At 63.7% G+C, this 27,500-nt stretch overlaps 6 protein-coding genes across 7 annotated transcripts in view; 4 read left to right on the top strand and 2 right to left on the bottom strand.

Annotated features, from left to right (window-relative positions):
* The window catches only part of CHLRE_13g567550v5 (uncharacterized protein), an 8,458-nt gene extending 7,561 nt beyond the window's left edge, over positions 1–897 (top strand). For both annotated transcript variants that reach the window (XM_043069312.1, XM_043069311.1), the window contains exons 15-16: positions 179–250; positions 435–897. In XM_043069312.1, the coding sequence (XP_042917286.1) occupies positions 179–250; positions 435–569 (207 nt within the window). In that variant the 3' untranslated portion in view covers positions 570–897. The remainder of the gene's footprint in view (positions 1–178; positions 251–434) is intronic.
* A 62-nt stretch (positions 898–959) lies between these two features.
* Positions 960–8,773, top strand: CHLRE_13g567500v5 (uncharacterized protein). The gene is made up of 3 exons (XM_043069310.1): positions 960–1,342; positions 1,561–6,361; positions 6,517–8,773. Exons 1-3 carry the CDS (start codon positions 1,304–1,306, stop codon positions 7,602–7,604), a joined length of 5,928 nt encoding a protein of 1,975 aa, XP_042917285.1. The 5' UTR covers positions 960–1,303; the 3' UTR covers positions 7,605–8,773.
* Positions 8,774–9,063: 290 nt separating this feature from the next.
* CHLRE_13g567450v5 (uncharacterized protein) lies at positions 9,064–11,509 on the bottom strand. Its single transcript, XM_001693391.2, has 4 exons — positions 11,315–11,509; positions 11,040–11,129; positions 10,654–10,767; positions 9,064–10,436 (listed from the first exon to the last, which is right to left on the bottom strand). Exons 1-4 carry the CDS (start codon positions 11,468–11,470, stop codon positions 10,032–10,034), a joined length of 765 nt encoding a protein of 254 aa, XP_001693443.1. The 5' UTR covers positions 11,471–11,509; the 3' UTR covers positions 9,064–10,031.
* A 270-nt stretch (positions 11,510–11,779) lies between these two features.
* On the top strand, positions 11,780–13,675 carry CHLRE_13g567426v5 (uncharacterized protein). Its single transcript, XM_043069309.1, has one exon. The coding sequence runs from the start codon at positions 11,988–11,990 to the stop codon at positions 12,150–12,152; it is 165 nt and encodes a 54-aa protein (XP_042917284.1). The 5' UTR covers positions 11,780–11,987; the 3' UTR covers positions 12,153–13,675.
* A 644-nt stretch (positions 13,676–14,319) lies between these two features.
* Positions 14,320–25,892, top strand: CHLRE_13g567400v5 (uncharacterized protein). The gene is made up of 21 exons (XM_043069308.1): positions 14,320–14,988; positions 15,280–15,390; positions 15,541–15,600; positions 15,922–16,084; positions 16,202–16,374; positions 16,585–16,724; positions 17,015–17,069; positions 17,219–17,340; positions 17,778–17,881; positions 18,122–18,168; positions 18,384–18,497; positions 18,829–19,498; positions 19,565–20,568; positions 20,762–20,942; positions 21,187–21,296; positions 21,450–21,476; positions 21,643–21,992; positions 22,261–22,423; positions 22,683–22,859; positions 23,015–23,116; positions 23,286–25,892. Exons 2-21 carry the CDS (start codon positions 15,313–15,315, stop codon positions 23,775–23,777), a joined length of 4,332 nt encoding a protein of 1,443 aa, XP_042917283.1. The 5' UTR covers positions 14,320–14,988; positions 15,280–15,312; the 3' UTR covers positions 23,778–25,892.
* Positions 25,893–26,087: 195 nt separating this feature from the next.
* CHLRE_13g567363v5 (uncharacterized protein) overlaps positions 26,088–27,500 on the bottom strand; it is a 5,542-nt gene continuing 4,129 nt past the window's right edge. Inside the window, exon 9 of the mRNA XM_043069307.1 lies at positions 26,088–27,476. Coding sequence (XP_042917282.1) covers positions 27,028–27,476 — 449 coding nt within the window. The 3' untranslated portion in view covers positions 26,088–27,027. The remainder of the gene's footprint in view (positions 27,477–27,500) is intronic.

The following is a 27,500-nucleotide window of genomic DNA, read 5'->3' as shown; positions in this document are numbered from 1 at the left end:
AGGTCTCCAATGTCCTAGTGCCGGTGCGGGGCCACGTGCCACCGGCACCAGTCGCGGCACCACCTGCACACACTGACCGCCTCTAATCCGCACGGGACGGGTGCGAGTTTCATCCCTTTACTGACGGCTGCCCTCCTCCTGCTGCACCCATGCTGCCTGCTGCTGCCGCCCTGCACAGGCGTGTGCCTACAACCTGGGTCAGCCGCTGTATGAGCTCATCTACGGGTACATCCGCAAGCGAATGGCGCAGGTGCGGCGGTGGGGCGCGGGGCAGCGCGGGGTGCGGGGCGGGACTGGGCTGCGCAGGCCGGGGGCCGTGGGGAGCTGGCCCGGGTCATATGGGGCTGCGCGCGGCACGGGGCGGCTGGGGGTGGGACTGAGCCCCAACCCCTCCCAACCCGCTCGGCCCTTCCTGCCCTCCCTGGCCGCCGCAGGGTCTGACGGATGACGGCGCGTTCCGCACCGAGCTGCTGGCGCGCCTGGGCGCCGGCCGCATGCAGTACGTGCACCTCATCGACCAGCTGATCTACTTCGAGGACATGAAGGGCCTGCAGGCGGCGCTCATGTGAGGGGAGATGAAAGGTCTGCAGGTGGCGCTCATGTAGCCATGTGGAGGGAGATGAAGGGCCTCTGCAGGCGGCGCTCATTGCGAGGGGAGATGAAGGGCCGGGCGTGAGGGCCCCGGAGAGGCCAGGAGCCGCACCGCGAGCCCGGTGATGAGCCAGGAGCAGAGCGAGGCTGCAGGCGGCGGAGGACGGTGGAGCGAGGGCTGAGGGGCTATGCGGCGGATGGTTGGCGCACTGGTGGCACCTGCTGTGTCAAGTCGGGGTTATTGTGGTCTGGCCGAGACCATGGACCCACACGTTGAGAAAGAGCTGCTTGTAAAACAAAAATTGGGTTTCAGTACGCGGGCCAGCTTTGCGCTCCGGTCAAGAAATCGCGCCTTGACTGGCGCGAATAACCAAGGCAGCACGGCGCATTACTCTGTCATTATCACAACCAACGTAAGGTACTCGCATACCACAAACCTCATTTGTCTTCTGTTTAGGTCAGCCATTTGGCCCGGTCGAACCCTTCGAGCTTTCACGCGGGCACCAAGTTGGGCTCAGGATTAGCGATATCTGTTTGACAAGTATAACACGGCTAACACAGGAAGTATATCGCTTCATTTGCTCGGACCAGTTTTCTAGCGAAACCGGGTCCTTCGCCACCAGCTCCAACACAGCGTTCAGAGTCATGACATATCATGAGAGCTCACATTGAGCCTAGGCTGCCCTGAGGAGCGCTGCGTGGATTGCGCACGATGGCAGAGGCAGAGGGGGCCGCGCCAGAGCAAACACTGGTAAGCCGCTTGCCGCTTTAAGCTCGGAGCTCCTGTAAAGCATGGATATGCCACGGCGACCTGAAAGCGACTTCCACCGACTTGGTTTCTGAGCGCCATCCGGCGCCATCCAGCAATGCTGACCCGGGCACTTGCGTGCTTATGTACTGACCGTCTCAGTGCCCTGTGTATTCCACCTCTACATTGTTGACAACAACCGGCGCACCATGCATTCGCAGGACCAGGTCGAAGGGGACACAGCTCCTGAGCAGGCGGCCAGTGCTCAGCCGGAATCAGAGACTGGTGACGGCGACGGCGCAGGCAGCGACGCAGCAGCTGCGGCAGCTGCCGAGCCCGAAGCAGCGGAGCCCGTACCAGCGGCGGAGACCGATGCTGCAGGCGACCAACCAGACTCAGGAGCAGCCGGTGACGGCAGCGAGGCAGCAGAGGAGGCGCCTGCAGAGCCGGAGACCGCCGCCGCCGCTGCAGAACCTGAGGCTGCAGACAGCGCCGATGACACGCCGGCTGCGCCCGTGAAGCCAGAGGCGGCCGATGCGACGCCAGCAGAGGCTGAACCTCAAGCAGCGGCAGTAGACAACGGGGACGAAGCGGGGCCGGCAGAGCAGGCGCCTGCGCAGCCGGAAGCCGGAGAGCACCTGGGTGCGGCGGAGGCGGAGGCGGAGGCGGAGGCGGAGGCGGAGGCGGAGGCGGAGGCGGAGGCGGAGGCGGAAGCGGAGGCGGAGGCGGAGGCGGAGGCTGTGCCTCAGGCTGAAGCTGAAGTCACGGCACCGACAGAAGCAGCAGCAGCGATAGAGCCGCAGCCAGCGGAGCCTGAGCCGCAGGCGGAAGGTGAGGGGGATGCAGATATAGCTGAGGCAGCGGCTGCGGAGTCCCCGGAGGCGGCGGACGCGGCAGAAGCAGCGGAGCCTGCAGAAGCGGCAGAGCCCTCTGTGGCAGAGCCGGAGGTGGCATCTGAGCCGGTCCCGGCCAGCGCTGGGGAACCCCATCCAGAAGCAGCCGATTCAGCCATGGCAGAGTCTGAGCTGGCAACGGCAGCGCTGGCGGAGCCATCAGCAACAGTGTTGGAGCCGGCAGCAGACGGGAACACGAACGCAGCCGGCGCGGCCGACGTCCCAGACGCAGGTCCAGCACCGGAGGATGAGGCGCCGCCAGAGGCGCCGGCACCAGACACTGCTGGTGCACCACCCGCAGACACGGGCGCCGCAGATGGAAACGTCGCTGCGGAACCACCGGGACCAGAAGGTTTGGCGGTGGGGGCTACGGAGGAGGGGACCGAAGCCGTGGCAGCGGCGGACGCAACCGCGGCTGCGGCTGCAGCTGCAGGTGCCGCCTCCGTCGCTGCCACTGAAGCCAAGCCGAAGGCAAAGCGTGGCCTGCCGGGGCCTCCGCCGCCTCCGGCTGCTGCCGCTGCCGCTGCCGCTGCCGCTGCTGCTGAGGCGGCCACCGAGGCGCCTGCCGCCGTCGCCGCTGCCGCAGCCAAGCCAGCAAAAGCAGCATCGCAGCAGCGCCTGGCGCGTGCCAGCAAGACCGGCGACAACGCCGTCGCCGGCACCGACGCGGAGCGCCACCGTCTCGCCTCCTCCGCCTCCCCCACCAAGCCGCACCCAGGCCTCAAGTCCGGCGGCGCGTCGCCGCGTGCGCCGCACGCCACGCAGCCCGTGCCGGCGCCACCCGTGCAGCCCAAGCCCAAGCTTCAGACGTACGGGCAGTTGTACTCGGCCCGGCACTCGGTCGAACCCGACACGGGTGTATTCGCGGCCATGGCAGCCGGGCAGCCTGCCATCGCGGCCCGAGTGGCCAGCCGTGTCAACCTGGCTGAAATGGATGCCGGCGACGGCGCCGGCGACGGCGACGGCGGCGCCAGCCCGCGCCCGCATGCTCCGCACAGCGCCAGCCCTTCCCCGCACGGCGGGCACCACGCGGGCGGTGGCATGTCGCCGCACCTGCGGCGGGAGCACAGCCATGAGACGTACACAGAGCTGGAGAGGGCGAGGCACGGCTCGGCGGCTCTGTTGCCGCACGATGCCGACGGCGCCGAGTACTCGGATCAGCGGGCGGGGGCGGCGGGGTACGAGCAGCAGGAGGAGGACGAGGAGCGGGAACGCGAGCAGGCGCGGGAGCGGGAAGAAGAGGAGGTGGACTTGATAGCACGGGCGGAGGCGGAAGCGATGCAGCTGGGGCTGCTGTCAGGCGGCGCGGGTGCTGCGGTGGCAGCGATGGCGGCGCAGCGCGCCGCGGCGGCGGCGGCCGAGGGCGGTGAGGAGGAGAGCTTGGAGGCGATCATGGCGATGGGCCGACGGCCGAGCGATGATGCCGATGTGGTGCTCGGTGGCCGCGGCGCAGCAGGAGCAGCTGGGAAAAACGGGCGGCAACAGGCGCAGGAGGCGGAGCCGGAGCCGGAGAGTATGGAGGAGCGGGCGCGCAAGGAGGCTGAGCGGCGGCTGCGCAAGGCTGCGAAGCAAGAGTTGAAGGCGGCACAGCGAGCTGCCAAGGCGGAGCGGCGGCGGGCGCTGGCGGCGGTGGTTGCGCCGTACAGCAGCGAAGGAGACCGCGGCGGCGCCGAGAGCGACTCCAGCTCCTCATCTTCCTCTTCATCTTCGTCTTCGGGGTCGTTGAGGTCGCGAGCATCGGCTAGATCGGGCGTCATTGTCTCTCAGCTAGACATGGCAGCTGTTGAGAGCCGCCGCGCCGCCGACGGCTTGGAACACGGCGCCTTCGAGTCCCCCAAAGGCGCCGCCGCCGCCGCCGCGGCGGCGGCGGCCGCGGCGGCAGGCGGCGCGTACCAGTCGTACGGTGACGATGAGGAGGAGTACGGTCGTATCGCCGTCAACCCCGCCGCAGCCGCGCTGCTGGCTGGCGGCGGCGGCGTCATTGGCGGCGCCGGCGACTCGGATAGCGCCGCCGTGCCTAGCTACCTGCTGACTACGCCGCCAGGGATGTCTGGGTTTGGCAGCCTAGGCGAGGTGCGCAGGTCGGATGGCATGGCATTTCAGCCGGTGCCCGGTGCCGAGTACCCGCCGTCCATTGCGCCTAGCGCCTCGTCGGATACCTCCAGCCTGCCCGTCACGGCCGACGCGCCGGCGGCGGCGCTGGGCGGCAGCTTTGGCAGCAGCCGCGTTGGCGGCAGCCCAGATATGTACGCACGCGTGGCGGGCGGCATGGTGGCGGCGGCGGCAGGAGGAGCGGCGGCGGCACGGGCGGCGCAGGGCAGCAGCGGCGGGGGTGGAGGGGGTGGAGGTGCGGGCGGTGTTGGGGATAGCATCGATGAGTCGGGCTTCATGGCAGCGCGCGACGAGCGTAGTCGCAAGATTGCGGCTCAGCTGGCGGCGCTGCAGGAGGAGAGCCGACAGCTGCAGCAGCAGTCGGCGATCCTGCACGAGCGCACTCGCGAGATCAGCCGCACCGTTGGCCTGCCCACGCCACCACAACCCGGCACACGAGCGCACGCGGCACCGGCAGCGGGGGCGGCGGGGGCGGGGGCGGGGGCGGCTCCGTCGCCTGCTCAAGCGGCTCCGCAGCTGCCAGCGCTTGCACCGCACCCGCTCGCCTCCGGCTCGCCACCGCCGCCTGCGGCAGCCGCAGCCGCAGCCGGCCACCCGCCCTTGGAGCGCTCAGACACTGACGTCAGCCTTGGCGGCGGAGGCTTGGGCATCGGCAGCACAGGTAGCGCTGGCGGCAGCACCGCCGGTCTGGCAGCGGTGCCGGTGGAGACGTCGGCAGCGTCAATGGCGGCGGCGCGCGGCGCGCCCATTAACTGGGCCTTGCCAAATAAGAACCTGCGAATGCCCGGTTCTTCGCAGTCGCCGGCGCGCATGTTTCCCTCGCCGCCCAAGGGCGCCCGCCGCGCCGCCGGCGGCGGGCCGCTGCCGGTGCTGGAGCGGGAAGGCAGCTTCAACAGCCTGGCAGCAGAGCCGATGTTGCCTAATTGGGCGGAGCAGCTGGAGTCCCCCGTGGCGAGCCCCATGCGCTGGGGCAGTCCGGAGAAGAAACGGACAATCGCGGCGGTGCCGCCCGCGGCGGCGGCAGCGGCGGCGCAGGCGCACGTGGCGCAAGCGGCGCAGCAGCAGCAGCAGCAGGAGCCGCAGGCGCAGCCGCAGCCGCTGATCTCGTACGCACCGCGCGGGCCACCCGGGAGCAGCATGGGGGTGAATACGGTCGCGGCCGGTGCCGGGCGCACGCTGGGGCACAGTAAGAGCCGGCTGGGCGGCGGCAGTGGCACTAGTGGCGTGGCGCCTCACCCCCAGCAGCAACAACTGCAACAACAGCAACAACAACAGCAGCAACAACATCAGCAGCACCAGCAGCAGCAGCAAATGCAGCATCAGGCCTCTTATGGGTCGTCGATGCAACAGCCGCAACAGCAACCGACGCAACAGCAGTTGCAAGGCGCGGGGCTGGTTGCGTCGGTGCAGCCGCTGCATCCGCACTCGCATCCTCCGCCGCCACTCCACAACCCGCAATACCTTCATCAGCACCACTCTGCCAACGCCCACAACGCCCCGGCCCCCCACCGCCCACCGCCGCACTTGCAACAACAGCAACAGCCACCACAGCAGCAACAGCCACCGCCACAGCTGTTCATGCCGCAGGGTATGCCACAGCAGTATGGGGGAATGGCCTTGTCGCCAGGCGCAGTGGCGCTAGCGCCCCAAATGGGCTGGATGGCGCCAGCGCAGATGCAACCTACACCGGGCATGGGCCCAGGCGAACCAGGCATGTCGATGGTGATGGGCGCAGGCGCAGGGCCAGGGCAAGCTGCAGGAGCTACAGGGGCAGGAGGCGGTGGAGGAGGCGCCAAGCGAGCGGGCGCGGTGGGCGGAGCGCGCGGCAACGCTGCCGCAGGCAAGGTGAAAGCGGCGGGCGCGGGAGCTGGAGCTGGTGCTGGCGGCGGAGGCGGAGGAGGTGGTGGACTGCCGCCGCCGGGGCCTGGCATGCCGTGGATGGCAGGGGGCGGCGCGGCGCCTGCGGGTGGGCCCGTGATGCCGTCGCTGCTGGGACAGATGATGCCGCCGCCATACGGTGAGTGGGATGTGATTCGAGGTCCTTCACTACGCAAACTGGGCTGCTTTGGCTCTGCAGTCTGCACCTTGGTACCAGTATATTCATGTATTAATCAAGCATTATAAATCGCTGCCGAACTGCTTGCTGGGTTTTGTTATGTGTTGTTGTTGCAGGTGGCATGATGGCGGCTCCCATGGGCTCCTGGATGGGTGTGCCGCCAGGCCAAACTGGCGCCGCGGGCGCAGGTGCCGCCGCCGGCGGCGGCGGCGGCGGCGGCGGGCCGCGGCGCGGTAGCGATTCCCAGATCAGCCCAGGACGCGGCCGCAACCCAGGCTTGGGCAGGCGAGACGACGCCAATGCAAATGGCGGCGGCGGCGGCGGGCACGGCGGCGGCGGCGGGCACGGCGGCGGCGGCAGCAGTGCCTCCTACTCAGGCGTTGGCGGCGGAGCCATGATGCCGCCACCGTACGGCGCAATGGGCGGCATGGGGCCGATGATGGGGCCCAGCGCTTTCATGGCGGCGCCGGGGTTCCCCGGATTGAGCCCGATGATGGTCGGAGGGGCTGGGCCCGGCGGCATGATGGGCATAGGCATGGGAATGGGCATGCCATTCGCAAATGGCGGCGGCGGCGGCGGCGGTGAGGGTATGCTGCCGCCGGTGCAGGCGCCACGCGGCAAGGGCAAGATGAGTCGAAGCGCGCCGCCGGGGTCGTACCATGCTGGCCGCGCCGCCGCCGGCGGCGGCGGCGGCGCTGGTGGCGGCGGCGGCGGCGGCTACGACATGGCAGTCGGCGGCGGCGCGCCGCCAGGCATGGGTCCCATGAGCGCAATGGGACCCATGGGCCCGATGGGCATGGGCGGGCCGTGGGCTGGGCCCGGCGGGATGGGGTACGGCATGGGAATGCCACCTATGGCCGGGTTTGGCGGCTTCGGCGGCGCTGGCATGGGAGGCGGCATGGGAGGCGGCATGGGAGGCGGCATGGGAGGTGGCATGGGAGGCGGCATGGGAGGCGGCGTGGGAGGCGGCATGGACCCAAGAGGCGCCATGGCGCAGCGGGCCGCCGCCATTGCGGCGCAGCAGATGGAGCGGTATCGGGACCTTGAGGCTGTGCTGATGGGCCGGCTGGACCGGCAGCAGCAGGCGGCAGGTGGGGCAGCAGGCGGGGCAGGTGGCGCGGGGGCGGGGGCGGGCAAGGCACGCGGCGACAAGCCGAAGCGGCTCAACTCGCACGATGGCCGTCCTGTGTTCCGGCTGTTTTGAGCGCTATGCTGCTTGGGGCACTGTGTGTATGTGTGTGTGTGTGTGTGTGTGTGTGTGTGTGTGTGTGTGTGTGTGTGTGTGTGTGTGTGTGTGTGTGTGTGTGTGTGTGTGTGTGTGTGTGTGTGTGTGTGTGTGTGTGTGTGTGTGTGTGTGTGTGTGTGTGTGTGTGTGTGTGTGTGTGTGTGTGTGTGTGTGTGTGTGTGTATGTGTGTGTGTGTGTGTGTGTGTGTGTGTGCGTGTGTGTGTGTGTGTGTATGTGTGTGTGTGTATGTGTGTGTGTGTGTGTGTGTGTGTGTGTGTGTGTGTGTGTGTGTGTGTGTGTGTGTGTGTGTGTGTGTGTGTGTGTGTGTGTGTGTGTGTGTGTGTGTGTGTGTGTGTGTGTGTTTGTGAGTGTGTGTCAGTGTGAGTGCGAGAGGGGCTCCGCTGGCTCGGCTTGGACATGACGGCGCGTTTGTTTGTACCTATACGTGACGGGCTTGATGCGGGACAAGAAGGGTTGCTCCCCGGCTGACCAGACTGCGGGTTGTGCATACGCGTGCATGGGGCAGGTTGATGGAGCTGTGTGGAAGCAAATTAAAGCACGCATGGATACTTGCATGGATACGGCCCTGGGGGGAATGGCGTTGTTGGGCGCAAGAGAGTTGCCACCAGGGGAGGGTGCCACACACTGCACTAGGGGAGGGTGCCACACACTGCTGCAAAGCTGGGGAGGGGCTCAGGAGGACACGTTGAAAGCAGATCTCGTGGACAGCAGGGGACAGCCTCATCAGGAATTTAGGAATTAGAAAGCTGTGACGGTAATGTAAATGTTTTGTTGGGTTTATCAACACTTTGCCTAAAAACATGAGAGGCTTTCGCCCCATCGAGGCGGTTGTGGCACACTTGAGCGGCGGTTGTGACCTGCGATGGGCGTTGACCGGCGCTGACCGCGGCTCAAGTGTGCCAGCCTCAGCGCAGGAGCCTGCACATGAGCCCGAACTCCCTAATACGGTATTAGCAGCCGTCAAAATCACAAATGCTCAAATCCAATACCTCATGGCATGTACAAGAGGCTTCGACGACCTGCGACATCCGACAGTGAGCAATCCAGTTCTCGCCCTTGGCAAGAGGGGGGGCTGTTGGTTTGCCGGAGCTTCACCCCATGTTTAAAGTTTAAGGAGCTTCAGATAAGCGTCTAGAATATGCTGTCAAGATGGGTATGAGCTCCTCTGTGGAAGGTTTCGGCCGCCAAAGTTGGGGGCGGTTGTCGCCCCTGGGGGTTGCCCAGTTCCGGGAGCGTGTCATCGACCCCTCTTCGACCCCTACGGGCATCAGGCAGCACAACATGATGCAAACAGCAAACATACCTGCAAGCCACAATATGCGCATCTAAAGCAAGGGACAGTCTGTTCCTGTGTCGTGGGAAGCGTCAAGGCATGTCGGCACCAACCTGAACATACGGTAGGTGTCCTCTCTTGTAATGACGCAATCTTTACACGGTACCATGGGAAGCCGACTCGTGGAAATACTATTGATATGGACATGCCGATGGTTAAACGCTGGCCTCACGCCAGGCCGGGTGGGCCGAGGCATGTCCATGGATAGTATCCCGTAAGTCCCTGTAAGTCTTGTGGAAGGCCCGCGAATGACACAGGGTGGGACTAGGGTGGGACTGCGCACCACCTTGTAACCACACACACACACAAGCTGCCAAGTGCCAACACGCCACGGGTCAGCAACTCGGGTAAGCGGTACGAGACAGGTCCTCGCCACGCCGAGACCTGCGACCATCGTTGCCCCCGTTGCCCCACACCCACACGCCATAGCCTCCAAGACCCTTGCATCTGGTGCATTATGTGCCGACGCCAGGACAAAGCCCTGTCGCCACAGGGGCGACCGTCGAGAAGGACGCACCTACTGGCCCTAAGTATACGGCACAGTATTTCTTGATAGCGGGCAGAGGAGCCGGTGCGCTCCTTCAGGCTGCTGATGGCATCAACCACCATCCGCCGTATATGGTGAGGCATGGCCAACGCCGGCGTCCAACGCCCATCGCGGCCACAACCGCCACCCAAGTGTGCCAGCGGCTGGGGCCGGGGGCGCAGGCTGCGATGGCATACCTCACCTCAAGCCCCGGCATCAGGGCAAAACCATCTGGAGAACTTGACGAACCCAGTGGCACGGCCTGTGCGGGCAGACTAGCCGGGAGAGCCGAAGGAATGGCTCCCACACAGGGGAGCCCCCCCTGCTCCCACACTTCAACTGCACTTAGTTCCTGACCGTCAGGGTGGTGGTGTTGATAAACACCGGTTTTGAGGTGGTGTTGACAAACACCGGTTAGTTGAAGTGACGCTCCGCGCCCACAGAACACACGCACGAGGACTGCTTCGGTACGCCGCGGGACACTAGGTATGCTGGGCCCGCGGCGGCCTTGACTCCGCAAGTCCTTTACTTCTTGGCCTTCTTGGGGGCAGCAGCCTTCTTGGCGGGCTTGGCAGCCTTGGTGGCCTTCTTCTCCGCCTTGGGCTTCTTCTCGGCCTTGGGCTTCTTCTCCGCCTTCTTGGCGGGCTTGGCGGCCTTGGGCTTCTTCTCCGCCTTGGGCTTGGCAGCCTTCTTGGCGGGGGTGGCCTTCTTCTTCTCGCCCTCCTTCTTGGCGGACTTGGGCTTCTTCTCCGCAGACTTGGGCTTCTTCTCCGCGGATTTGGGCTTCTTCTCCGCGGACTTGGGCTTCTTCTCAGCCTTCTTCTCGGCCTTGGGCTTCTTCTCCTTCTTGGGGGCGGCCTTCTTCTTCTCGCCCTCGGCCTTCTTGGGGGCAGCCGCCTTCTTGGGCGCGGCCTTCTTCTTGGTCTCGGCCTGCAGCGCGAGTGGGTGAGAGAAAATGTGAGTGACGACAGCAAGCAAAGGCGTTGTGGTCGGGAGACCCACTCGGCTTGTTTAGAATTGGAGGTGACTAACGCCTCCACAGGGTTGATTTGCACACAAGTTGGAGCTGACTGGCGAGCGAAGGCGGGCGGCATCCGGGTGGCACACGCGCCCCGTAACCGCTCCGACACACGCGGACCCAGCTCACCTTGACCTTCTCGCCCAGCTTGTAGGAGTTCTTGACCTTGACCAGCTTGCCGGACTTCACAAAAGTCTTGATGGCCAGCGACAGGGTCTTGGCCCAGTTCTTGTCGTGGATATCCTGTGCGGCCGAGGCGGTGGAGAGCGTGCTACGGCGGTCAGTAGGGTTGACGATTGGGCCGCTAGCGGCCAGCTGCCAACACGCCACGGGTCAGCAATTCAAACAAGCGATACGAGACAGGTCCTCGCCACGCCGAGACCTGCAACCATCGTCGCCCCCGCTGCCCCACACCCACACGCTATAGCCTCCAAGACCCTTGCATCTAGTGCATTATGTGCCGACGCCAGGGCAAAGCCCTGTCGCCACAGGGGCGACCGCCGAGAAAGACGCACCTTGCCATACTTGCTCTCAATGTATTTCTTGATAGCGGGCACAGAGGAGCCGGTGCGCTCCTTCAGGCTGCTGATGGCATCAGCCACCATCTGCAGGACAGGCAACATGTTTAGGGTCGTGTCAGGTGGGCTTCCGGGCAGTCAATTTCGGTGCGCGACAAGGGCAACCGCCCAGCACGCACCCTGCGACACTCTCAGGACAGCGCGAGGCATTGTTTTGTTGCTGAATGCGCTGATTCAAGCCGACTGCGCTGAGCTGCAGAGCCGCTACGCACCTCAATGTAGGGCGGGTGCGACGCCTCCTTCTTGGGGGCCTTGGCCTTAGGGGCCTTCGGCTTGGCCTCCTTCTTGGCCTTGGGGGTCTTGGCCTTCTTGCCGGAGGCGGGCTCGGCGGCCGCGACCTCCTCGACAGCGACAGTCTCGTCAGCCATAATTGTTGTCAGGGGAAAGTCAGGTGAAGCTTGAATAGCTGTTAGGAGCTGTGTGTGTATTGCGACAAAAGTTAACAGTTTGACTATTTAATGGAGGGCGTCGGCGCTGGCGCTGGCGAGGCGGTTGTGGCACACTTGAGCGGCGGTTGTGACCTGGGATGGGCGTTGACCAGCGTTGACCGCGGCTCAAGTGTGCCAGCCGCAGCGCAGGCCACCCACACCACAGCGGGCGTCCATCCGTTTAAGTGCCGCAGCGATGGCAGGCTGTTTAAGTGCCTTTATCATAAGTTGGAGACGGAACAGTCTGTCGCAACGCACGATTGGGTTTAGCCCGCGTAGTCGCGCTTTGCCGACAAGCCAACCATTTGCGTAGTGTAGTAGCAGGGCCTGGTAACAAGGCAGCACACGCCTGCTGAGCCTGAGTTCAATTGTATCGCTGGGACTCGTCCTTGAAGCGGTCGTGGCACCCTCAAGTCTCCGGAAGGGTGGGCCAGCCACCCACCCGCACCCCACCCCCATGGCGTCTGCCAGCCGGAGCAAGAGCGTCGTGTACTGGTGCTTGTCGGTCAGATTGAAAGCACATCGGCGCGGTGTTGACGGCGGACGTGCTGGCCGGCGTCAGAGAGGCGCAGGAGGAAGGTGGCTCTTGGCAAGGATGGCTTCGTTTGTGTTGGACGAATAGAATAGGTGTGATGGGGCAAGCCAGGGGAGGGTGCGGCAGGATCAAGTTAGCTTACGGCGAGTGGACAGCTGGCGAAGACTCGAAGAGCCGACAGGACAGTTTGCGCCGGGCATGCAGGCAGCAGACTTGTGTGGGGAAGGTGCAGACCCTGGGGCTTGGCAGGGGGCGGTGTGTGGGTATGCACACGGCAAGCTCGGGCACATCGCGGGGTTCAGTGGCTGACTGCCAAGTCTTGTGCTGTCAGGTGTGCGTTGGGTGCGCGAGCCATCCCATATGTACTTGACCGAGACCAGGCGGGCATGCGTACAGCGGCGCCGGCTGCGCAGGCTAGAAGAGGGGTTGACGCCGCACGGCACGTTCATCTGCCGCGGCTCATTCCCGCTTGGGAACAGGGGTATGGCCAGTTGGCCACGAAACCGTGGGGAATGACGTGGCGTCAGGTGGAGGGTAGTGGATTCCAAACTGGTCGCACGATGAAGGTACGACGTGACAGGGCGAGGGAAGCAATAAGTGGCAGAGTCCCACGAAACACAGTGAAGGGGGTGCGTCGGCCTTCCGGCCCCATGCGAGCACGGGTAGGGAGCGCAGCCGCGCACGATGGCGGAGTGGTGGAGACTGGGGCCCCAATGTTGCTAGTCGTGCACATAACTCATTGGGCTGCGCTCTAACATTTACCCTCTGTCGCCAAGCCACAGCACACGCGCTCACAACACACACGGGAGGGCCGCTGCCACGCTGTGCCCTTCCCCTGGCTTACTGGGATTCAGAAGCATCCCCACCATCACACCAATCACTCTGTCGACTGGGGTAAAAACTTGAAAGGCCTTTGGGCCATGGTGCGGTGCCGCAGGGATAGGTCCACTGGGTCCCAGATGGCGCGAGCGTGGCCTGCCCCACCTGCAGACCTGCTCGCCCCGGAGCGCTGGTCTCCCGGGGGATCTGGTCAGTGTCGGGCCTGCTCAGTGTGGGCGCAGGCTTGTGTGTGCACCTGCTGCTGAATCAGCGAGCAGTGATCACCACCGAGCTGAACGCGGACGGGGAGGGCGCGTGCGGGGGAAGTTACAGGGTGAGGGTGCATGGGGTGGAGCCCACACCGCATCGATCGTCTAAGTTCGATGCACAAATAATCTCCCAGACGGCCAGACACAAGCGGTGTCAGTAAGGGGCAATATCACCGCCAGCGCTATCTAGCCACCAACCGCTTGGTCCAGCGGCCTAGCACAGCCAGTCCCATTGCACATCCAAGCACAGGACGGACCCGGTACGGTGAATCCACTGTTCGGATCTGAGAGACGTGGAGGTGCACTGCGCATTCTCGGGACTTTGCCACCCTGCCCCTTACCCGGTTCCATCGCAGGTCACATGTAGGATGACAGCCGTGGACCAAGCCTGGGCCCCAAAGACTGGGTGTGGCGTGCTGAGGTTTGGTTAGGCCATGGGGATGGGCTTCTTCGGGCTCGGGTTTGGGTTCGGCTTAGGCAGCTGGTTATGGGTTCTGCTTCGGCAACTAGCTTGGGATCAGGGCTGCGCGCGCCTCGTCCTACCTGACGTCGTACGGGACGTTGGTGGTGTAGGGATCGGGTTGGTGGCGGGTTCGTTGGGTGGCTGGCCTTTCGGCCGGCGGGCTGTGTGTGTGTGTGTGTGTGTGTGTGTGTGTGTGTGTGTGTGTGTGTGTGTGTGTGTGTGTGTGTGTGTGTGTGTGTGTGTGTGTGTGTGTGTGTGTGTGTGTGTGTGTGTGTGTGTGTGTGTGTGTGTGTGTGTGTGTGTGTTGGGCCGTGCGCCCACAGCGTGAGCAATGCGCGTCAGCAAAGTACCAGCTTGCCAGCAATTCAGCGACGTCTCGGTACAGTAACTCCAGCGTTATACCAGTCGCGCTCATGCTTTGACGTTGCAAGCTGATTTGGGGTCAGGGAATACACTGCACACTACGCCAACCTGCCCCCTTACCCTGTCCCATCGCAAGCCACTCCAAAAACGTACGATGTATGTGTACGCTCACCTGACCAGGTACCCCGAATGAACCCAATCCTCCTCGCCTCCAGAGTGGGAACTGGGAACGTCTGGGAAGTAATCAACCCCAGGCCCGGCACACCGCGTGTGTAAGCGGTCCAAGGGCAGACTGAAAGGGCCAAGACCGTTTCCTTGTAGGCAAGTAACAGTGCTCCGTCAGGTCCTAGCCAGCTTCAGGCTAGGCCGGCAAGACTCTCATACAAGACTGCAAAGGCCTCGGAAACAAGGATCCTCCCTAACACGGCGTGCCTTCCTCCGTTTCAACGGGGAGCTTCGCGATGAATGGTCGTAACAGCATGATTCAAATGCGCCTGCTGAGTGTAAGAATGCTAGTGTTTCGAAGAATCTGGATCGAAATGGTCATTTTCGCCGGGCTGCGTCGAGGGCGCTGCAACACAACAAGTTTCCATGATACCATAATAGAACTTGCCGCAACAAGATAAACTGGTGCTCATAGGGAAGCTGATACTAAGGAGGCGAGGCTCATGCGTTAACTCGAGAGCCAACACCTGGGCTCGGTCAGCAGCGCGGTAAGCGCTTGAGATGACATCCCGCCATCGGAAGACATGGCGTCATAAAGTCGCGGAGTGGCTTCAGAACAAGAGGAGCGAGCTTAAGGTGACAAACCCGCCCCTTTCTCAAGGATGCTCCCGGACGCTGCTTGTGTTCTGTAATAATGTGCTGCTTGTATATGCAGGCTCTGGGACAACTGTTAAAACGATGGCCATCAACACTTATTTGGCCCTGCCTCCTCTTGAGCTTTATAATAGGCCTGGGCATATGGGGAGTGACATACATCGAGCACAAGGACATAGTCGTTGAGAAGGTGCGTCACGCGCCCTGAGCACAGCCTCAGTAATGTGCGACCATAAGTGTTCCGACGTGTGCGCGGGCTGCTCATATGGTTCATTGACATTATGTTGCCTCTCTACTGCCTTCATCTCGCACAAGGGTTCTCGGACGCAGGTTCTGCAGTTGGAACTTCGCCCTGCTGCCAGCGCGTGCCTCCTCCGGCCCCTAGCGAATTCGCGCGTGGCGCGTGCATTACCCCGGGCCTGTGCCCCACTGGTTTTCGTCAAAGGGACAAAGCACACGCGTGTCTGTCTTCTTGCCACAGGAGCGGGCGCGGACGCAGGCCGAGGATGCAGCCATGTGGTTGGAGCAGGAGCTGTCCATTGCCATCGCCCCTGTCCTGACGCTGTCGGCCATGGTTGTGCACAGGCCACAGGTGAGGCCCGCACGTGAGGCCAGGCCGGGACAGGCATACCCGGAGGTGGAAACCTAAGCGCTGCCCAGCGCCTCCCGGCCTGCTGCGCGTTTTGCGTTTTGCGCGTTTTTACGAATATGACTAAATTCTACGAACGCACCGTACGTGCAGTACGCGGACGTGGTTGACACGTTCACAGGCCTGGCGCCAGCGCTGCTCAACTTCTCCAAGGTACGTAGCCTGATGCCCGTGTGGAATGCCGATCCCAGTAACCAACCTGATGACGCGGTAGCACGCACCGCATGCATCGCTGCGCACTGTTCCTGACCCTTCCCTGTGTTACGCAGCGTACGGAAGGGTAAGCGCAAAGACTGTGTATGCGATGCAGCAACGCGACGGCATACGGAGGTTACCTGAAATTACCTCGCATACCTTGCCTGTGTGTGCGCATCAACCTTACCCACCTACTCCAACATGCTTCATTTACTTCTGGCCCACATATACACACACACACACACACACACACACACACACACACACGCACACAAACAGGTGGCCAGTGGCTGCATCCGGGCGCTGCAGCTCATTCCGCACGGTGTCATCGACCTGGTGTACCCGGTGGCCGGCAACGTGGGGGCCAGGGGGTTGAACCTGCTCAACTCCTCAGCCACCAACCGCCAGGCGTTGCTGGGCGCGGTCCAAGACCGCACCATTGGTGGGTGGGCTGCACGTGGCTTCAGTTGACGGTTGGCGGCTACTGGACGCGCCCAGCGTGTCCTGGAAATCAATGCCCCCATTCACCAATGCCTTCTCGGACTGCTCCTGCTCGCAGCCGTCGCGGGGCCCCTGAAGATCGCGCAGGGTGGCATCGGCATCGCAGTGCGCATGCCCATCTTCGTCCCGGACGTGGGCGCAAACGAGAACTTTGGCATCCCTTTCTCCTGGAGCAACTGCGGTCCGCTGTGTGACTACGACAGCGCTAACCGCACGGCGTTGTGGGGCTTGGTGAGAGCGAGGGTGGCTGGTACGGCAGCGGCTGAGATGCTTACCGCCTGTCCAGACAGTAACAACAATGTCGAAACCGTCACCACGACCTTTTATCTGTACGGCACACACGCACACGCATACGCAAACGCTGTCTGTTGTGTATGCCCTTGCATCTTGCTGCGGCATGCGGCCTTCTCATTTATTGCCAATCAAACTTGCTCGCTCCAGGCCGCCGGGTTGATTGACCTGGGCGCGATCATTCGCTCCAATAACTCCAAGCTGCACAGCCTGTCAGACCTGGGCTACAGCTATGAAGTGGAGGCGCGAGATAGTGTGGGCCCGGAGGATCTGCGCATCGTGGCAAGAAGGTGTGGGCGTGGTGTGGGTGTGTGGTGCAGCTGTGGGGCAGGCAAGTGTGTGTGTGTGTGTGTGTGTGTGTGCGTGTGTGTGTGTGTGTGTGTGTGTGTGCGTGTGTGTGTGTGTGTGTGTGTGTGTGCGCGTGCCTCCTGCCACATGCCGCCTGCCCGATCTGTCGATTGCTGAGCTAGCCCTCGTTGGAGGCTGCGTGCTGGGGCCAGCGCTGACTCCCGCGCTGCAGCGTCATCTCATCCCCACCGCCCCACCGCTCGCCTACACTCTTTCCACTCCACTACTGCAGCGCCTCACGCCCCGTCAGTTCCGTGGAGGCCGGCATCCACCTGCCCAAGGCCGTGGTGAGTGATGGCCCCGCAGGCTGCAGGAGCAGGCTGCTGACACCTACGTGCCTGCTGCCCGGTGCAACCGCTGTTGTCGTGCCACGCACCACACAACAAAGCGCCCGCATCGCTCCCCGCCTGCATCCACCTTGCTGCCCCGTGTGCAGTGGGTGGTGCGTGTGGCTCCCACACACGGCTGGGCCCGGCCCTGGTATGCGCCTATGCTGGCGGGAGTGGTGGTGCTGGCAGTGCTGGGGTCGGCCCTGCTGTTCATAGTGCTGGTGTCCAGGTAGGTGACCCTGCACGTGTGTTAAAGAGCACAAGGAAAACATAGCGCATAGCGCATGTGTGTGTACTGTACGTGTGTGTGTACGTGTGTTGAGAAAACAACAAAACGAAGCCCGCCCAAGCGGCGCCGGAGTTACCTAGGGATATCTACCGAATACCGAGCGGCATGTTGCCGCTTCGACCCCGCTAGTCGTACTTAACGCGAAAAGCTTTGTGACCCTTTCATGTGTGTGTAAGCGCGCTCAGGGCGCCGCACCCGCACCTGTCAGTGCGTGCAGAGGCCTGTACACGCACCTGCTGCCCGCTACTTCCTGCCTGCTGCCCGTGGCGGCGACACGCGTGACCCGCCCCGCACCATGTATGCTCGCCGTCCTCGGCGCACCCAGCCAACCTGTCTCCACCCCTTGATCGCACCTGATCTGACCGCGCACCCGACAGGCGCCGCCACCAGTTGCTGCTGGAGGCGTTACTGCCCAAGGAAATGATCCGCGACATGAACGTGAACGAGGCGGCCTCGCTAGGCGCACGCATCCAGCGGCCCGGTAAGGCTGGGCGCGGTCCGGCAGCTGTACACACATATAGACACATACACACACACATACACACACACATACACACACCACATATGCCGCCAGCCAGTTGTGCAGGCGCCCACGTTGTGCCGCCCGATCCGCCCGTCGTAACTGCCTGGTGCTTCCTTCCCCCGCCCCGCCCCGCCCTTCCCCGCCTACCCAACCCCTCCCCTCCCTGCCACGCACACAAACAACCCGCCCGACACGCAGACACGCCCGCAGACCTGCTCATGAAGATGATGGGCGAGCTGCTGCAGGTGCGTGATGATGAGGGTCCGATGAGACCCACCGATGAGTCAGATGAGACCCACCCATGAGTCAGATGACGCCCACCGATGAGTCGATCGCCACCGCCTCCCCTGCTGACCTCCCCTGACCCCACAACGACACACCGACACACGGACACAGCCTCGACCCGTTCCCCCTCCTTGTGTTTCCCCCAAACCTGCACACCATCATTCCCATCGAACAGGGCCGAGTTCCCGACCTTCGCGATGTGGTGTTCATCCGCACAGCCCTGCTGCGCAACGCTGACGTGTACCAGCCGCTCAACCTGCGGGGCAGGCTCAAGGAAGCCAACTTCGACGTGAGTCATGTGCAGGCTGCTGGGGCGCGGCTGCTGTACACTTGCACTGCTCGCCTCTGCGGTGCCTTGCTGCCGTACATGCCCCGTGTCGTACATACCAGCACCCCTCACGGAATCACACCGACCACGCATCCACGGCACGGCATGGCGCGGCAGTACATGTCTGACACGCGTGCCGGCCCAAGCCCTTACATAACCCCGCGCACATTGCCGCCGTTGCGCGCCCCACCCCTCCACACCACACCTCGCCCCGCCCCGCTGTTCCCGCAAGATTGCCTGCCGTCTACCTTTTCTGAGCTAATCATGAATGTGTCCGCGCCCCGCCCCGCAGTCGGACGTGGTTCAGGCGCTGATGCGGCAGTTGGGCGGCGGCGGCACACACGGCCCCGGCTCAGACCAGTACACGACCGGCGGCGGCGGCAGCAGCGATGAGCCGCTGGGGATGCTGGATGTAGACTCGTGCGCACGCGTCGGCATCCAGCTAGGTCCGGGCCGGTGCAGCGTGCTGGGGGACGACTGCGGCGGCATGAGGTGGAGCAGCAACGGCGGCGGCGCCTACAGCCGTGGCTGGGCCGGGGCCTTTGCAAACTTTGGACGGGGCAGCGGGGCCGCAGCTGCAGCGGCGGCGGCGGCGGCGGCGCAGCCGCAGCCGCAAGCGAACTACGACACGCTGAGTGGAGCGCTGACACAGCTGCTGTCGCCACAGATGATGATGCCGCCGCCGCCGGTGGCGGCGGCGGCCCCGGTCGACGCTCCCCTTGCGGCGGTGGCGGCGGCGATGGAGCAGGAGCAGCAGCAGCCTCCATCTCCCATTGCACCGTCGCCGGCCATCACGTTTTTGGGGCTCGCCGCCACCGCGGCAACAACAGCGGCACCCTCGTCGGTAGCACCCGGCGGCGGGCCGCTAGCTCTGCTGTCGCTGTCGCCTGCTGCCTTTACCACAACCCGCCTCTTCGGCACGCACTCGCAATGGCCGCTCGACGAGTCCGTGCATGATGGCGGTGAGGCTTTCGGCGCCGCCGCAGCCGCTGCCTTAATGTCTGACTCGCAACACATTGTGGCTTTAGGCAACAGCTTGAAGAGCCTCAGCGGCGCCGCCACCGTGGCTGCGGCCGCAGCCGGCGGCGGCACGTACCCTTCCGGGTCATTTGCCACGGGCGGCGGCCATGCTGCCTCCTTTGCTAACTCTCCTGGCGGCAGCGGCGCTGTCGGCAGCGGCGGCGGCGGCAGCGGCGGCGGCAACCTGAGGGCATTGGCGGCGGAGCGTGAGCGAGGCGGCGGCGGCGACGCCGCTAACTCTACCGCTGCTGGCGGCGGCGCCGCCGGCAGCAGCAGGGTGGCAGGTAGCGCCATGAGTATGTTGGCGCGCGTGGCCTCGGCGGCGATTCCACATTTTGGCTTCCGCGACCGCGACCGCGACCGTGACGGCGGCGGCGGCGGCGGCGGCGGCGGCGGCGGCCACCAACTTCACGGCCGCAGCGCTACCGCCGGCTCTGTGCTAGAGGTCCTGTCAGCGAGTAACATGTGCCTGGAGGGCGGCGGCGGCGGACTGGATGAAACCACCGGCGGGCGCACCGGCGGCATTACTAATGGCGGCGGCGGCGGGCGCAGCACTAAGGCGGCGGCGGGCGCTAGCGGCGCGATGACGAGTGGGCAGCTGCCGATGCTGCTGCTGCCGCCGCCGGCTGCTGGGACGGTGCCTGACGGGCTGCTGGGCGGCGGCGCCACCGTCGCCGGCGGTGCCGCCAGCGGCGCCTTTAGCCGTCACATGTCCCGAGATGGCCACGCCGTTGGCGCTGGCGGCGGTGGAGGGGCCACACGGCGGCTGTCAGGGCTGCTGACGGGGGGCGGCGCCGGCCCTGGCGGCGTCGCCCCCGGTAGCGGCAACCTGCGCCTGCAGGGCTTGACTGCTGCTGGCAGTGGCAGCCTCAGCCCGGTGGCGGCGCATGTGGCGGCGGCGAGCGGCGGGAGGCCCGGGTCGGCGGCGCAGCACACAGCAGTCGCGCTATCGCCGGCGGTGCTGAACGCGCCGCCACCGGTGCCCGCGCCGCCGCCACCAATTATTGAGGAGGTGAGCTTGGCTTAACATTGGCATAGCGCTGCACAGCACGACGCACCAACTGAATTACGAAAGTGCACCGAACATGCCGCTGCTGCCTCTACTGCTGCAGCCTTCCTTTCGTCCGTCGCCGACCACGCACACCACGCATGCATCCCGCCACCCACCTGACAACATCCCGCATCCTGACATCTGTCATGTGCAGGTGGAGCAGGTTCTGGCGGGTGTGGACAGCTGGACATTTGACGCATGGAAGCTGGCGGAAGTGACGCAGGGGCATGCGCTGTCGGCTCTGGCCTTCTACCTGATGCACCGCGAGGGGCTCATCGCCAAGTTCCAGATCAAGCCCGCCGTGCTGGCGCGACTGCTGCGCGCACTGGAGGCTGGTGAGACAGCGAGAGGATGCGTAATTTATTATTGGTTGTACGGCGATGGTGTTTGTGTGTGTGTGTGTGTGTGTGTGTGTGTGTGTGTGTGTGTGCGTGTTTTGGTTCACGCTTTTGCACATCTCTCAAGCCCCGCCCCGACCGCCCCTTGCTTACTTCCCACCCTTGCTCCACGCCCCGGCAGCACTTTCCCACACTCCGCACCCTCGCTCATTCTCCGGCCCGCGCTCCCCGCGATCCACAGGCTACCAGCCCAACCCCTACCACAACGCCACACACGCGGCGGACGTGCTGCAGACGCTGCACGTGGTCATTCACGGGGCCGGACTGCATGTGCACTACCTGGATCGACTGGTGAGTGGGTGGGTGGGTGGGGGGGCCGCTGCAGCCAGTAAGCAGGCATGCATGTTGCATGGCGAGAGGCGCAATTGGGTCAAGGCGAGTACACCCGGACATGAACTGAACACGGCCCCCATCCGCCTACCTGCCTCGTCTCCTGTCCTGTAGGGTCTGTTGGCGGCCTACTTTGCGGCGGTGAGTAAGAAGCTGCCTCGCTCTTTCTCTCTTTGTCTAGCGCCCACAGCATGCGTGTCAATAATATGGGCGGGCGCACGCGGGCGCACGCCGTTTTGCTTTTCCCACACAATGAATGCGCATTCAGAAACCCGCACGAAACACACACGCTCATACCCACACGCAGATCGTGCACGACCACAACCACCCTGGCCTCACCAACGACTTCCTCATCACCACAAATGACATGCTGGCCATCCGTTACAACGACAAGAGCCCGCTGGAGAACCACCACACCGCCTCCTGCTTCGGCCTCATGGCGCTACAGCCGGAGCTCGATGCTCTGGCGCCTCTGTCGCAGACGGAGAAGTCCGGGTTCCGCAAACAAGTCATTGAGATGGTGATGGGCACTGACATGAAGCAGCATTTCGGAATCATGGCGCATTTCAACACCGTGCATCGGCTGGCGAGCTACAGCGCGCAGCAGGCGGCGCAGCAGGTGGCGACAGCCGCCGCCGCCGCACGCCGCACGGGAGGGTAGGTTGCGTTTTCCACATGCGTCTGCTGATGGGAGTCCTTGCCTGGTGCGTGTTCGTCACCATGCCACCTCCACCAACGTGTCATAAGGACTGGATGGATTGAACCGCTCTAGTTGATTGGATGGAACACTGCGGTGCCAACAGCTGCTTACCTGTGACCCTCATTACGGCGGGTATTGAGGCATCGTGCCGCTTGATTGGTTGATTGTCTGCCGCCCGCTGCTGCCCCTTGATTGGTGCTGCGTGCTGCGTGCGCGCCTCCACAGGGGCATGGCGACCACGAGCGCAAGCGGCGCAGCTGCAGGAGGCCGCAGCAGCGGCGGCGGCGGCAGCAAGGGCGGCTGCAGCCCTGGCGACTCCCTGCAGCTGGTGTGCAGCGAGACAGCACCGAAGCCACTGGATGACAAGGAGCGAATGCTGAGCCTGCAGGTGCGTCCTACCGTGTCTACCTGCCTGCCTGCGTTACTGACAGACGCATGGTGCTTGAGTGCGCGGCGGCGGCGGCTGGGTTGTGAGGGCTCGTGCTCGATCGCAGCCGGAACAGCCCGACTAAACCTGCGCTGCTGAGTTCTTGGGTTGCTCCTAGTGCAAGCGAGATCCCAGGGTGCTCTTCAGCTGCATGCCTGCCTTGCCATCGCAACTGGATGCCACCATAATCGAACGCTAATAACCGAACGCTAAACAACAGATCGCTCTCAAGGTTGCGGACATCGGCCACCTGGGCGAGTCGCTGGCTGTGCACAAGCGCTGGCTGGCTGGGCTGGAGGAGGAGTTCTTCAACCAGGGCGATCGGGAGCGAGATTTGGGCATTCCCATAAGCCCCCTGTTCGACCGCGCCAAGCAGGGCGTCAGCAAGAGCCAAGTGGTGAGCATGATAATACGTGATGTGAATACTACGCAGGCGTGCGTGTTGAGCATGGTTTGGAACGGTTTGGGCGGTTTGCGGTTGCACGGCCATCGCCTCCTGCCCGGATGTAGCAGGCATTATTGAGATCGCTGCCGCGCACTGCCTCCACACAGGGCTTTTACGACTTTGTGGGGCTGCCGCTTGTGCACGCAATGGCCGGCGCCTTCCCTGGAGCCAAGCCGCTCAAGGCGTGCTTCGAGCGCAACTACGAGCACGTGAGTCTGCTGTGTCAGCTGCGATGCTGTAGGGGCGGGGCGAAGTGGCGCCGCGGTGGAGGCTTCGTGTATGCCTGCCGTTGCCAACAGGCCTAGGCCTGCATCCACCGTAATCTGCCCCTGCCCCTGCCGCTCGCTTTACAACCTATCTATGCTTATATGTGCGCAGTGGAAGGTGGTGGAGGCTCAACAACAGGCGTCGAAGAAAGCCGACACCCCGGGCGCAGGCGGCGGCGGTGGCGGCGGCGCAGCCGCGCAGCAGGCGGCCCCGCCCCCGCAGCCCCCGCAGCAGCTGCCGGCACCAGGTCCGGCCAGCGGCGGCGCGGGTGGCGTTGCTGCTGGCGGCAGCGGCCCGTCAGCAGCAGCAGCAGCAGCAGCAGCAGCTGCCTCCGTGATGCCGGCGAGTGCCCGAGCGGCAGCGGCATTGGGTTCTGCTGGGCCTGCGAACGGCACCGCCGCAGCCGCAGCAGGCGTGCCCGTGCCAGCGGGCCCTACGGCCGCGGCGCCAGCAACGGCAGCAGTAGCAGCACCAGTGGCGGCGGTGGCGGCGGCGGCGGCTCAGCCTGCACCGAGGAAACAGCAGTCGCGCTCACGGCTGGCAGTAGCTGCCACGGCTGCTACTGCTGCTACTGCCGCGGGGGCTCCACCCACGGGTCCGTAGCGCTCCAATCTAGTTATACCTACATGTGGAGTGCGGGAGGTATTGAATCATTGTGCGTGCCTGCCTGCAGCCGCTCACGCCAGCCAAGGCTTGCGTAGCTAGCGAGGGGTGAGCAGCAGCAGCAGTAGCAGCAGCAGCAGCAGTAGCAGCAGCAGCACACCAGCAGCAGCAGCGGCACAACGGCCGCATGGCATCTGCACGTGGTTGCTACAGCCGTTGCGTGTGCACGTGCACGTGCTCGTGCGCCTGCTGTGCCGCCGGCTGGCAGCACCAGCAGGCGGTCCATATGCATGTTGGCATCGACCACAGCAGCGCGTGCTGCATGGCGGGGGCGGGATGAGGCGTGCTGTATCATTACCCAAGCTCGGGGGGCCTGAGTTGCAGGGCCATGTGCACGTGCACGTTTTGTCGTAACAATTCTTTCAGCAGAACTGATCGGTGCATTGTTACCTGTGCCCGGGATCTGGAAACTGCGCGCATGCAGGCTGTGTGCGCAGACTTCTTAATTGGTAGCCTCGGTTCATTTGCACGCTCGCTATTACTGATGGCTTACAATGACGCGTCGCCTTCTCTGTCGCCGTTGTGCAGCAGCGCGGACGTACTTGGGTACATGATGGGGAATTGATTGGACGGGGTTCCTTTCTGACGACACACAAACGGAGATTCGTTGGCTTACAGCCCAAGTGTTCACTTTGAACTTGCGACATTTGCGGGGGCTGCTCCTGCTAGCGGGCAGCCACTTATTACTGATTGGTGTTGAGCAGCCGGCAAAGCGGCTCAAACATTGCAAGGCTTGCCGGCCGCACCGAGGCCGCACTGTTTTTCATACAAGCAGCTGGCCATCCGTTGAGCATCACTGTTTGTTCATGTGCTGGCCTCGCTTATATGGCCCTGTTTGTTCACGCTCGCTTATGCACTGGATCATGGGCCTCTTCTTGAGTTTGTGTGTGTGTGTTAAAGAGCACAAGGAAAACGTTGCGCAAAGACAGTGTATGCGATGCAGTGTGTGTGTGTGTGTGTGTGTGTGTGTGTGTGTGTGTGTGTGTGTGTGTGTGTGTGTGTGTGTGTGTACGAGACTGCTTGTGCCTGCACGTGCGTGTGCGTGGATCCCGTGTGTGTCTGCCGCGGTGGGTGGGCGTGGTCACCGGCGTCCACCGCATCTTCGTGTAAGATACTATAATCGGTGAGGAGTGGTTGCCTCGTGGGCACTGTGGACGTGCGCGCGTACGTGGGATCATCATCGTTTTTCATCCTATCACGCGCGTGTGCTTGCCACAGGAAGCAAGCAGCGGAGGGCGAAGAAACTATGTGTCACGGCTCGTGTGTGTTTGCTTGCTACTGTTGCCTGGGGGCGGCTTCGGTTGATTGGCCAGCCTGCCGCCTGCTGCTCTTAGCGCCTGCTGGAAGCATTTGGAAACCAGGCAGGGCGCGCTGTATCAAGAACGTCATGAGGAACGGGCATGAAGCACGAGTGGCCATTATTCTTGCAAAGCTACTGAACATGAATGCATGGACGAGGGTCATCTGGCAGTGTTCACGTGTGCCGCACTCGTGCCACACTGCAGGTATTCGTATGATGTGATTTCCAGCCCTGTTGCTTGTAGTAATACTCCCTGATACCTGACTTGATATGGCCGTGCGTGCGTGAAACATGGCCGTGCGCGAATGTGGGTTTAATCATTGATTGCCGCGGCGTGGGTTAGGTCTGCGGAGTCTGCGGTATGTACCGCACCGCAGGTGTGGTGGACAGGGATTTGTCGAATAGAAGGCGGGCGTAGGGTTAACGGTGAAGCGGCAGGGGGCGGTGGCAGATGCAGGAAAGAAGCCAGGAATGGATGGGATGATCAGTACTTGGATATGATATTATGTATCGGACCGTATCAAGCTTGCAGCTACTGTGAGTGGGTTTTATTATTACAGCCAGGCCCTGGGGGTTGGCGGGAGGGAGAGAGAGATGCGAAGCTAGTGCGGACACGTGGGCGGTTTGGGCGGTTGTGCTACTGCTCGTGGATGGATGCATAGCACTATAGCAGGGCCGGAGATGGTTCCCTCCTGACCTGGGTGCTGGGCACCCTTGCTTGGTCGGACTGTCCCTTCTTGTAATGTCGCATTCATAGCAGCGGTATGCAGTTTGTCCTGAGTGCATCGCAAGTAAAGCGGCGGGTAAGGGTACAGCGAATGAACGAGCTGGTAGAGCGGTTGAGGGCGGTACTATCCGTGACAGCAGCTCATCGTCCAGCCCAGCCATCCCAATACAGCAGCCGCTTTCTGTCAGCCAGCCATGGGCGCGACCGTCCACAGCGTTTACCGTCGGTTACGAGGTAACATGTGAATTCGCAACTTGCGCTACTGACTGCCTACTCTCGTGCCACCTGCAAGCCCACTCCGCCGTCCGCTCTGGTCTACGTACGCATTCGTTCCCACCACACTCGTCATCAGCTGTGCTGTGTGCTGAGGCACGTACGCATCGAGGTTGATGGTCGCTGTTCTTCAGGTGGGGGTGTGATGGGACAGGGTTCAAGGCAGGTTGGCGAGGTCCCGTAGGGTGCAGCTGATGCCCATACCCTCAAGCAGGTGCGGTGGCTTGGCGCATTCCATAGGGGCGTGCGCAGAATGGCCCATCGCACACATGCCGTGGGAGGCTGCCCTGCCAGCTGCTGCCCGTGCCTTACAGGCCCACCCCTTCAGCTACTATAATCAACAACAACTCCTTCGCTTGGTGCTCTTCTAGTCCTCTTGCTTGCTTGTTTATAACGTATCAAAGCCTCGCCGACAAGTGGGAAGCACAGAAACAGAGTTGGCAGCAGGGCTATGATACGTTGCACCTCGTGACAAGTCAACGACTCAACAACGACCTCGCACGATACATTCCCAGCTCTTTGCCTCGACCTGCCGCCACCTGCACCTCTGCCTGGCACCTAGCCGCCCGGCTGCGCCAGGTGTCACCGAGTGACCGAAGCTCCGCCGAAACAACTCACTTCGTCAGCGGCACTGCTGGCACAACAGCAGCAGCAGCCGCATGCCCAGCACGTCCGTACGTGCACCCACTGTTCGCTGGTACTGCGTAACACACCGCGCTCTACACGGTCCTGAAGCATCCCGCTTGCACACGGGTGGCCGCGCGCTTGTTGTTTCCCTTCCACACGTGGCCACGGCAACCCACCCATGGCATCCTGTCACACTCAGGCACACACAGTGCTTCCCCATTCACGCGACCCCAAACAAGACACACGCGCCCGCCGCTGCTCGCTCACTGCGCCCCGTCGTCGTACCCCTCTTCCCCGCCCTCCCCCTGCCCCTCCCCGTACTCCTCCCCACCCTCCCCCCCGTCCTCCTCCCCTCCATCCTCCTGGATGAACGCCTCATCCTCACCCGCGCCCTCCGTCGCCACCGGCACGAGCCCCGCAACCGCCGCCGCAGCCGCGCTCGCCTCCGCATCCACCTCCTGCCCCCCAGCCCCCTCCTCCTGCAGCCCCAAAGCCTCCACGCCCGCCTCCACGCCCGCCGTACGACCGCCGTCCCCGTCGTAACCGTAACCGTGACCGTACTCTCCACCGTTACCGGTGCCGTACTCTCCGGCGTCCTCGCCGTACCCCTGCTCTCCTCCGTACTCTCCTCCATACGCCTGCGCCTCCGCCTGCGCCTCCGCCTCCGCCTGCGCCTCCGCCTCCGCTTCCGCCGCCGCCGCCGCGGCGGCGCCTGCAAGCATGTGCGCCAGGCCTG

This window comes from Chlamydomonas reinhardtii, chromosome 13 (genome assembly GCF_000002595.2).
Source record: "Chlamydomonas reinhardtii strain CC-503 cw92 mt+ chromosome 13, whole genome shotgun sequence".
Lineage (NCBI taxonomy): Eukaryota > Viridiplantae > Chlorophyta > Chlorophyceae > Chlamydomonadales > Chlamydomonadaceae > Chlamydomonas > Chlamydomonas reinhardtii.
The sequence above is the reverse complement of the archived record's forward strand: the minus strand, read 5'-3'. Positions and strand labels throughout refer to the sequence as shown.